This window comes from Myotis brandtii, unplaced genomic scaffold (genome assembly GCF_000412655.1).
Source record: "Myotis brandtii unplaced genomic scaffold, ASM41265v1 scaffold284, whole genome shotgun sequence".
Classification (NCBI taxonomy): Eukaryota; Metazoa; Chordata; class Mammalia; order Chiroptera; family Vespertilionidae; genus Myotis; species Myotis brandtii.
In genome coordinates this window covers 813,582-825,371 of record NW_005360846.1, presented here as the reverse complement: position 1 = coordinate 825,371, position 11,790 = coordinate 813,582, and the positions used below count along the sequence as shown (strand labels likewise).

Genomic DNA, 11,790 nt, shown 5'->3' with positions numbered 1-11,790 from the left:
TATCCTTTAAGAAGAGGAAGAAGAAGAAAAAGGTAAAGATATAAATTATGAACAACAAATACACATCTATCAACAAGTGAATCTAAAAATCAAGGGAATAAATAATCTGATGAACAGAATAAACAGGTGAATATAATAGAATCAGGGGCATAGAAAGGGAGTGGACTGACTATTCTCAGTGGGGGAAGGGGTGTGGTGGGTGTGGGAAGAGAATGGACAAAAATTGTACATGTATGGATGAGAACAGTGGGTGGCAGGGGTAAGGGCAGAGGGTGGGGTGGGAACCGGGTGGAGGGGAGCTATGGGGGGAAGAAAGAGGAACAACTGCAATAATCTGAACAATAAAGATTTAATTTTTAAAAAAAAGAAAATTACATGAAATTCACATCTCGGTGTCTTTAACAAGTTTTATTGGAGCACAGCCACGCCCATTCATTTATGAATGGCTGTGGCTGCTTTCACGCCCCAACAGCACAAACTACATGACCCACGAAGCCTAACGTATTTGCAATCTGGCCCTTGGCAGGAAAGGTTTGCCAACCCCGGCCCTACACTGCTGCCTCCACCTCCCTGTGGCTCTCGTACACCAAACGCAGAAAGGACTCTAGACTTTTAATCAAATGGGGCGAAACTCTCCCTGACAGACACACAAAGACAAAAACCCTCGTCTCCTCATCTATTTTCTTGGTCATGGAGTGACACACAGAAACCAGCCAACTAGGGAGCCATCCCCTGCCCTGGCCCTCGGGAGGAAAGGCACAGACCGGGGTCAGGGGCAGAGCTGGGCCTGCTGAAGTGCAGGCTCCCTGAGCGGGGGCTCCACCTGCAGGGGGAGGGTGTTTCTCACGTTCACAGAATAACGGTGGAAAGCAGCTGAGGCTTCCCGGTGTGTGTGCCTCTTGGACCCTCACCCAGAGCAGAAGTCTGAGGAGAGGACAGAAGACTTACCTGCATCTGTCCTTTGGGCCATACAGGAATAGACGGAGGCCTGTAAGTCACCCAGGGCCACGCCCACCCGGGTGCCCTTCGGGATTTCAAACCACGCATGGGCCGTTCTGCCTGCCACGCTGGCAGGCTCGGCGATGTCGGGGAGCAGGTGCACGGGAAAGCCGGAGGCCCTCAGTCTGCAAACGAGAAGTGGACAGCGCATTGACCAGTGCCTGGTTTTCTGCTATTTGTTGTTTCCAGAAAACTCAACAAAGGAAAGCGCTACAAGTCGGAGAAGGGAGGGGAAAAGCCAGTGTTTTCACAGGGGTCTCTCTGGCTTTTTGAAAACTATGAGAAATAGGCTGGGATTTTTTAAAGAGTGAACATTGGCCCGGCTAGTGTGGCTCAGTGGTTGAGTGTCGACCTGTGAACCAGGAGGTCACACGCCTGGCTGGATCTCCAGTTGAGGGCGATAGGAAAGGTTGAGTGTCGACCTATGAACCAGGAGGTCACACGCCTGGGTTGCAGGCTGGATCCCCAGTCGAGGGCGGCAGGAAGGTTTAGATAAGAGCAGGCGGCATTGGCATCCGGCCCCTGTGTCTGAAGGGAACACAAATACCCTGCAAAGGGAATTTCAGTGCAAAGTCACGGTCGGTTAGCACGGGCCACACCAAAGTCAAACCCACCAGTCACCTCCTGAATACCAAATGCACTCATCACTCGGGGTTAGTGAGCGGGGCTGTCAGTGTTATGAAGCATGCTAGAAAGTCCTTTACCTGAACTACCAGGTGCTTTTTGTTTTATTACAGAGCTCAGAATTGGGGCCCTGAAGGAAGTGGACTTATAGGGCACTGGACTTCTGGACCTGAAAAGGCAAATGATTGTTTAAACAGAACTTAAAAGGCATCTCTCGCACCTACTGCTTCCATTTCTTAACCTTATTTTAAAATATATTCTAGAGTGAAAGTTGTTCTTTGAAATCTGTAGGTTGGGCCGGGTCACTGAGAACCGGGGAGCCCACCCTAGGTATTGGGGACTGTGGGGGAGCAGGGCAGCCCTCCCCAAGGGCTTCACTTACCACCTGGCCCACCCATGCCCAGCAACTGGAATGCCCACTGTTCCCAAATGGGAACGCCCAATGAATCCCCGCTCCAGGATCCTGCCCTTCGGCTGGAGCCAGCCCGCAAGGCTATACTCACATCTCCACGTTCCAGCTTTGGCTCTGGGTGTTGAAATATCCCCAGCTGGCAGCATTCTGGTCAGACATCAGGGGTCTTGGCAAGCCACACAGCATGGCAACCACATAGTCATGGATGGTGCCAGCTGCGTCGTAGGACTTCAGGAACTCGGGGCTGTTTTCATACCAAAAATAGTTCAACATGGTCTAACGGTGACTTAAAAGCCTGGGCTGCACCTAGCGGTGGGCAGTGTGGACCAGACATGGCAGAGCTGAGTGGCAGCTGGAACCCCACGTGTGTGGCTCCCCCAAATGGACCTCCTGAGGTGTGGCCCTCCAAGCAAAGCTGCCTTTAGGGGAGGGGACATCAACCATTCTCTGCAGCCCTGACCCCACCATGAACTCACCACATGACCCTTGGCAAGTCCCTTGTCCTCTCTAGCCCCTTCTCTCCCCGCTGGTTAGAACAGGATAACCAACAGAGAGCCCTCTGGGAAGCGAAGCAGCTCTAGACCAAGTCTAGGTCACATCACTGAGGGATGGAGTGATGCTGACCAGCTGGAGGAGCAGCCCCCCAGGAAATACAGCACCCGATGCAGAGAACAGTTGTCTGTACCTATTTTTCAAAAGCCAGAAGATGGTTGCACAGCCAAACCCCGTGGCCACACTGAGATGGGACTCTGGCCGAGGCAGAGAAGCCAGGAACTCACTGCCACATCGGCCATCCTGCCACGTGACCAGGTGGCTCACAGCTCTGGGTGTGAAGGCAGGGGCAGCCCCTCCCTCTGTCCATTCACAGCCTGGAACAAAGGAGAGTAGCAAAGTCAGAGAAAAGGGCAACTGACCAGCAGCAGCATGTCCGTGAGATGCTCTGCCAGTGAGGTTCCAGCAGACCGTGTCGCCCATGAGAACGCGCCACTCGTACACATGGTTCCATCAGGGCACCTGGGGTCCGCACCCGGCTCCCCATCGACAGCTATGGGACTCTGGGCAAGTCACTCCCTCCCTCCATTTGTCCCACTTTTCCTAAGTTCCTTTTTATTCATTTTTTAAAATTGATAGTATAACCCCTCCCCGCCCCAGGTAAGAAAAGAAGTGTAACACACTCTCATGTCCCCTAACCTCTGTCCTTTGAACCTGCATCATAATGAGATTATCTAGACTTGGATGCTAGGGATACAGACCATAAGCAGTAAATACACAATACCAGGTACTTTTAGTTGCTGTGAAAAATATACAGCAGGGTAAAAGGCGCGGCTCCGTTGGTTTGATTCCCAGTGAGGGCACGTGCCCAGGTTGCTAGTTTGGCCCCCAGTTGGAGGGTGTGTGGGAGGCATCAATGTTTCTCTCTCTCCCTCTCCCTTTCGCACTCTCTAAACAAATCAATAAAAGCATATTTTTAAAAAAGGAGAAGAAGAAGAATACCTGGGGATGCGTGTAACAGATAGATGGAACTCTGAGGGTTCTGTCAGTCTCTGGTGGGTCTCCCTGGCCAGTACCCAGAGGACCAGGGAGGCCTGTTACAGATGCCCGCACCTGAAGCATAGCACGCTTCTCCTGGGGGATGGGTGGCTCCTCCTCAGAGTCATCTCCCCTCACAACACATTCCTACCTCAACCTAACGCTGGGTTCTTACCCAGCCCTAAAGCTGGATCTCTGCGGCTTTTCTTCAACCCCGCTATCTGCTTCCAAAATTCTTTTGGCATTTTTATTTTTAGACTATCACATTTATTTTCTTTGTATTATGAAACAAATACAGAGTCCTTACCAAGTACCCGGTATTATTCAAAGCACTTTAAAAATATTAATTCATTTAGTAGACATAATAGCCTTATACCATAGATGTGATAATTGGCCTCACTTTACACATAAGAAAAATGAAGAGCAGAGAAGTTAAAAATCATTTGCCAATGTTCACCTAAGTGGTAGAGCCGTAGCCTGTTTCAGTACAGAATCTGGCCTGACCGATACTCTTCCCTCTGTTTGTTCTTCTTTTTTTTTTTTTTTGTAAAGAATTGATATTTTAATTTTTTTAATTACACACATGCCAAGTGAATACATTCTCAATATAAAATGTTCAAACATTACAGATCAAGCAAAAGGCCGGCTTGATGACTCCTGCAGAGTCCAGTCCCCTTCCTGTCACTGTCAGCACTTGCCGGGTAACCGCCCAAAGTTTACGCTCACACACATATTTTGGTTGGTTTGGTTGGTTTAAGTTGGGTTTGGGGATTTATTTTTGTCTATTAAAAAAAATAGTACTCTACTGCATTTATTTTTCCAGGGGTTGTGTTTATCACCCAACAACATGTTCTGGAGTTCTTTTCATGTCCGTATACCTGAAAGGACCTTATTCTTTTTAACTAGTGCATATTACTCTACAGTGTGGGCATCCGAACATTATTTAACCGTTCCCCTGTGATGAAGTGTCACATTGTTCACTACCATGAACAAGGATGCAGTGGGCGGCCATGATTATGCCTCCCCACGCACACATGTGTGTTAAAGTACTTTTCCTGAATAGATTCCCAAGTAGGAGCGCTGTGGACTGATAGCAGCTGTCTTATGTATTCTTCCTTTTAGTAGAAGCTATCTTGTTTTTAATAGGCCCCGCCACACTGTCCTTCAAAACAGCTCTGCTAATGGACACTCCCAACAGTGGTATTTAAAAGAACCAATTTTCCACTCCTTTGCCAACTCTTGGCATTTTGATTTCTCGTGGCCCAGTGGGTGGAAAATGATTTCTCACGGTTGTTTTCATCGGAGCTTCCCCTAATTACTAATGACACTGTCCTTTCTGTTATTTGTTCTTTATATGGACCCATATGCGTCCTCTGTCTACTACGCACCAGCAAATCTTTCCTCCCCGTCTGCTGCCTGCCTCTTGGCTTGGTTTTATGATCCCCACTTCTCTCCTGCTGTTTCTGCGCCTGAAAACGGAGTCTGGAAACAGGCATAACCACAGGCCTCTCAGAAGACGCTGGTCACTGCCTCCCACTCCTCCAGCTGCCTCAACTGTTCCCTCGTGGAGGCACTTAGCTCTCTGCGCCGGTTACTGGTCCCCATCTATGTCGACTGCCTCGAGTGTGCCCTGGAAGGTGGGGGCTTCATCCATTCCTTTCTGTGGCTCCCGCGGGGCCCAGCCTTATACTCTGTATATTGTATATTATAGGTACTAAACCCAAACTGAATTACAGCCACCGTTAAAAGCGGGACAACCTGATCCCAAATTGATTTCACCCGGCTCTGCTAAGCAGGTATCATCATCGTCCAACAGTGGCTTTCCTCCTTCCCAGAAACAGAAAACAAGACAAAAAGGCATGCGGGCTGGCTCCATGAAATATTCAACAGCCTCTCCAACGAGAGCGATGGCTTGTGTGGCTGTGAGAGTCCAGGAGACGGGCAGAGAGGAAGACGTGGGACCAGACCACAATCATCAGATCTCTGCTGTCCTCTTCGGAAAGGGTTTTAGTATTAAAAGGGCATTTATTCTCGTTAATGCAAAATTAAGGAGTTTAAAAAGCTTTTACAACCTAGACTCCCTCTGAGAGATCAGTTCTAACACCCTAACCGGCCTCTGCTCCTGCTACCGACGGGAGCCGAGCAGCGCCTGTGGTCCCAGCTGTCCCCACAACAGGCAGCTGAGAGGGAGGAAGGATGGAGGGAGCCTGCACTGGCTCATCCGGGCACCCAGCCCATCCAAGGATGCAGCCCTAGACGCCAGTCACGCTGCTGAGAGGCAAGTCACACTCACTTGGCCCAGGGGAATCAGAATCGCTGACTCTGGGGTGAATCCAACGTTCAAATGCCCTTAACTACAGCCCCCCAAAGTGGCCATCCATCCTCTGCTTAGAACACCTGCAGTAAAATGTTGGCATTTTTAAAGCTGGGTGATGGGTGTATTGGTCCCTAATACTATTCTCCTTACTTTTACATCAATATAGAATTTTTTATATAATTGCCAAAATATTGTCAATGCTTGCCATAACCGGGAGCACACAACTTCCTATGGAGTTTAATCCCTCCTGGGACATGCTGTTGGGAAGTTCTCCCCTCGTTAAGCTATTGTGCCTCCTGTAGCTCAGGTCCTCCCAGAGGCCTTTAAAAGTTCAGCGTTGTACTCAGACATTCCTGGGTTCAAAAGCTGGAGTCATCATTTGCTGCCATATGACCCCAAGCATCTATATATATATTATTTTTTTAAATATACTTCTATTGATTTCAGAGAGCAAGGGAGAGGGAGAAAGAGATAGAAACATCCATGATGAGAGAGAATCATGTGCAGGCTGCCTCCTGCACACCCCCACTGGGGATCGAGCCCGCAACCCGGGCGTGTGCCCTTGACCGGAATCCAACCTGGGACCCTTTCAGTCCGCAGGCAGACACTCTATCCAGCGAGCCAAACCAGCCAGGGCCCCAAGCATATTATTTTAATCTCTCAGAATCTCAACTTTTCATCTCCACAGCGGGGGCAGTAATGTAGCTTACGTCACAGGGCGTTGGGAAAGTTCGATGAGATCATGCAGGTAGCATCCTTTGCCTAGCACTTGGCATGTAAATTGCTCAATGCTATTTCGCTGGCTTAATTCTCCTCCTGGAGGCCAAACAGAACAAGTCACCCAACCTGGCACTAGGGCAGACCTCCTGATATACAATGATCAACTAAATAATGCCTCGCTAGCAACTGAGCCCATGGAAAGGACACACCCTGGAATTTCAAAATCACAAACATCTGTGATTATATTAATAGTAATTTTTTAAAAACAGAAGAGTTTCCTCTGTGTCTTAGCATCTCCTACAGCGATATAACCTCCTGGCTGCCAGCAGTGACGCTCTGAGACACTGACATACAGAGAAAGCTACGGAAAACCCACAGCACGGAATCCTACAGGGAATCCGAGAGAACTCCCTCTCCTGTTCCTGGCTGATGGGCTGATGATGTCGAATGAATGGACAGTTCAGATTCATTAACACATCTGTACAAGTCAGGACGTACACAAAACACGAGGCAGCGTGAGCCACTGCATCCCCACGCTGACCCTCCAGACAGCCCTTGGCAGCGCTTTCTCGTTCCACGGTGACACTTCAGAGCGTGTGATCACCCCCGGAGCCCCGCATACCTTGGCCTGTTTTCCAAAACAGGACTCCATGCATCTGTCCTGACACTCCGATGCCACTGACTTGGCGGAGCTGCTGCCGGGGAAGAGCAGCAAGGCACTCGTTTAGGGCTTGGATGATTCTACTCACATCCTGCTCCCGCGCCTGGAAACAGAACAGACACATAGGGCCAGGGCCTGCAGGGATTTCCTGGGCGGCGGCTGCCCAGATAATTCCACTGGGGTCCGTGCTGACCGGCCGCGGGGAAGAGATGCGAGACTGAGGGTTCTCCCCACCTCCCCCTGACTTGGAGCAGGAATGTGGTGGGCAAGGTTGCACTTCCTCCCTTTGCGATGAGGCACAGCTGCAGACGAAGCTGGGCAAATGGCCCAGGCCCTGCCCGCCCCTTCACTGTGGGTGCAGTGAGCTGAGGAGAGCACTGCCCCTGCCCTACAAGAACTTACAATCTAGCAGGAAGGGCAGGAAAGCACAAGACAGGCCATGCTGACAGGAGGAATAAGGTAAGGGTCTCTCCCAAGGCACAGAGGACTGTGGGTGCAGTGAGCTGAGGAGAGCACTGCCCCTGTCCTACAAGAACTTACAATCTAGCAGAGAGGGCAGGAAAGCACAAGACAGACCAGGCTGTCAGGAGGAATAAGGTAAGGGTCTCTCCCAACGCACAGTGTTGGAGTACGAGAAGGATGAAACACAGCAGCGAGGAACATTTCCTAAGTGCCCTGAGGGCCAGGCCCTGGACTTGGAAACAAAAACCCACCTAGAGAAGGCAGGCATGAGGAAGGCCTGGGAACACCTGGTACAGAACCAGGGGAATAGGCTATGCAAGGGGGTGGTGGGTGGTGAGGCTGGAAAAGAGGAGAGGTTGGGACCCAATCAGTGGGCTTCAAGCCCAGGGTAAGGGGCTCTTCCAATGGGTCCGGGCTGCCTGTCACTACTTGAGCCAATTCAGCAGACACAGGATTGAATCATACATGAGCATTCATTCCAATACTGCTGGTAGTACGGGAGAGCAGCAGGTCATCCAGGAAAATCTGCTCTGCACCCCACCATAAGCCAGCTGCTTATATGGAGTAGGATAAAGATTACGTGGGGAAGTAGAGATTACAGGCATGGGGAGGTAGGCTATGCAGGCTGGGGTGGAACTCCACTGTTTGGGGAACACGGTTGTTCATCTTTCCATGATAATAGGCAGTTCTTTTTTTCTTTTTATATACAGTGGGGCCTTGACTTACGATTGTCCTGACTAATGAGTTTTTCGAGATACGAGCCATCTCTCGGCCGATATTTGCTTTGAGTTGCGAGCTAAAATTCGGATTCTGTAAAATGTGGATTGTAATAGTACCTATCTCAGAGAGCTGTTTAGAAGGCTTAAATGAGATAACACAGGTAATACAATTAGGACAATACCTGGCACGTAATAAACTTGAAAAACACCTATTGTTGCATAAAAGAATGAACAGATGAATAAAGAAAAACCCATTATTAACAAAGAACCATATCTTCCAAAATCATATGCATTAAATATTGTATAAAATCTTTATATCTCAAGCCAATTGCTCTTATTTATACTATCTCAGCTTAGAGTCTATTCTATACAAAATGACGAAGAAGGCAAAACTGTGAAATTATTTCTGTTTCTGCAATTAAACAGGATCTCCCTCTGCAAACCACAGGGCTGGAGACCCTATCCTTCACCCACTTCCTTCCCAGCCGCCATACCTTTGCTGGCTTCAAATGGTAAATGGCTCTGTTAATGACCCTACATGTTATCCTCACAGGCCTTCCTAGGAATAATGAGTTAATGATAAGATGGCTCACTTGATAGGAATTTCAGTACTTGTTTTATGAGACTCAGTGATGAAGGAAGTTTCAGTTTGTCCAGAGAGCCTTTTGGCTGCCCCTCAAATACAGCACAAAGATGACTGCTCATAAAGTCGATCCAGACTAGACTGCTTGGAAAATGTGAAAACAATTCATGATAAACTGAAATGTAATGCCTTATCTAAAACTCAATACAAATCTTGTAATATCTTAATTTCATATACAAAATACTCCAATAGCATACAGATTTTAATCTGAGATAATTTAGAAAATAATTTAAAAATGCAATAGGCCACCAGATTGACACAATTTAGTACAATCTGATGATTTGCTGAAGATAAATACTGCATATTTGTAATGATAGATTGAGAAGAAATTATGGAGAATTGTTTATAAAATAGATTTATGATCCTGAGTCTGTTCAATCATCCTGTTCTAAAGTCTAGAATTTAGAAATTCTCATAAAACAGTGCTTAAAATCATGATGGGAAGAAGGACATCTTTTGCTGGAAACAATAGAATATAAATATAAAAAATAATTTTGTATTTCAGAAGTAGTTAATTGCCAAAGGACAGAACAAAATTAAATAAGATAAGATTCTGAACCAAGTATAAAGTATAAAATATTTTCTTCACAAAATACATTAGGTTTAATTTAGTCTAGACACCAAATCTTTCAGATGCTATCTTTCTCTTAACCTATTAAGAGTCTAGAGACAGTGATGGTGAACCTATGACACGCGTGTCAGAGGTGACACGCGAACTCATTTTTTTGGTTGATTTTTCTTTGTTAAATGGCATTTAAATATATAAAATAAATATCAAAAATATAAGTCTTTGTTTTACTATGGTTGCAAGTATCAAAAAATTTCTATATGTGACACAGCACCAGAGTTAAGTTAGGGTTTTTCAAAATGCTGACATGCCGAGCTCAAAAGGTTTGCCATCACTGAGCTATTCTATCAATCAGTGGTTCTCACCCCGGTGATTTCTGTCCCCTGGGGGACATATGGCCATATGGGAATGTTTTGGGGGTATCACAACTGGGGAGGAGAATTCTGCTAGGTCAAGGCCATGCCGAGCTCAAAAGGTTTGCCATCACTGAGCTATTCTATCAATCAGTGGTTCTCACCCCGGTGATTTCTGTCCCCTGGGGGACATATGGCCATATGGGAATGTTTTGGGGGTATCACAACTGGGGAGGAGAATTCTGCTAGCGTGTCAAGGCCAGGGGTGCTGCTCAACATCCTACAAGGCACAGGACAGAGCCCCAACAACGAAGAATCACCCAGCTCAAAAAAATCCACAGTGCCAAGGTTGAGGAGTCCTGCCATAGATGAAATTATAGGAATGCTGTTTGTCCCAGAGCACAGCACACATGTGGGGCTTGCCAGGGGGGCTATCACTGACCTCCCCTAAACCCCTCATTAGGCAGGTGTGGTGCACTGGGTGTGTCTGTAAACACAGAAGTGCCTGCAACGCTGGGGGAAGTGGGGACAGTAATGCTCAAGAAGTGGCCTATTTCAGAATAGGGCACTGCCTACACCCGCTCCCTGTGATCCCGGCTCTGCAGCTCACTCCCACCGAGCCAGAGTCCTGAGGTGAAATAACCGTTCTAAAATGCCCTGGTGCCCCAGCCAACCTGACTTTGAAAGCCTCTATGAAAATGCAAAGTGTTCCTGAAATCCTAATCCTCTGAAATGCTTCTGAGCAAGACGGACTCTGAACCCTAACGAACTGAGTCCAGATATGTGGCAAGAGTTGGGAAGACAGCTCCTGGGAGTGGTGTTTGGCTCGGAAATGGAGGCTTGTGGCTAGATGGGGCCAGAGGCCACCTACTTCAAGTCGGAGAAGAACAAGCTGAGATCCAGAAAAAAGGTTACTCAAAGTTCCCTGGTATTAATTTCTGTTGTCAATTAACTAAACATAGAGCCACCTTTTTCAGGGAATTAATGGAATCCAGCTCTGAGGATTGACACCTTTTCTGAACCCACATCTCATAACAGAGCCCACTGTGGTGAAATCCTCCAATTCTCTCTTGCAGCTTTGACAAGACTAGTTGTAGTGCGTTATTACATTTCACAAGATAAATTGCAGCTTTGACAAGACTAGTTGTAGTGCGTTATTACCACATTTCACAAGATAAACCGTTGTAGGGTATCATCATCAATCTGAACTTTCTAATGACGGGTCTTTCGATATCTTTCTGTCGGGCTGTCTTTCTTCCAAAGTCTTTCTGTCTTTCTACCTGTCCTTCTATCTGTTTTTCCTCCAAAGTGTCTCACTCAGCCTTTGGGGCCTTGGGATGGGGGAGGGTGACTTTTGTGGACCAGGTGTTTGAGTTGTTCAGTCCACATTTTGCTCTGTTAGGCCTGATTCTGCATCTGATTTCCGGAGGAAAACCCGAACTCTGCCCTGGGGAACAAACTGAATCCTGAACTTGAGGACACAGGCAGGTGCGCGGAGAATTACCCAAGGAGAGGAATTCCCCGCGGGTCAGGTACAGAACGTGGAGGGCAGAGCGCACGGGGTAAGCACTGAGGACAAGCCCTAGAGGAGGCCAAAGAGTGGGGCGATCGGTGCCGACTGGGGGTGGGAGGGGGTGTGCAACAGGCAGGTGGAGGGCAGGAGGGAAGTCAGGGAGACTTCTCCGAGGACGGGGGTGTTGGGGCGGCCCCCTAGAGGAGGAAGAGGGTGGTCAGGGGGCCCTGGAGGCGGCGCAGCTCCAGGACACAGCCTCACCTGGGGCC

At 48.1% G+C, this 11,790-nt stretch overlaps 1 protein-coding gene across 1 annotated transcript in view; it reads right to left on the bottom strand.

Annotated features, from left to right (window-relative positions):
* Positions 1–11,790, bottom strand: part of SHPK (sedoheptulokinase) — a 24,289-nt gene that overhangs the window by 10,744 nt on the left and 1,755 nt on the right. Inside the window, exons 3-6 of the mRNA XM_014541936.1 lie at positions 7,225–7,366; positions 2,721–2,904; positions 2,127–2,279; positions 949–1,124 (exon numbers count right to left, since the gene is read on the bottom strand). Of these exons, the coding sequence (XP_014397422.1) occupies positions 949–1,124; positions 2,127–2,279; positions 2,721–2,904; positions 7,225–7,366 (655 nt within the window). The remainder of the gene's footprint in view (positions 1–948; positions 1,125–2,126; positions 2,280–2,720; positions 2,905–7,224; positions 7,367–11,790) is intronic.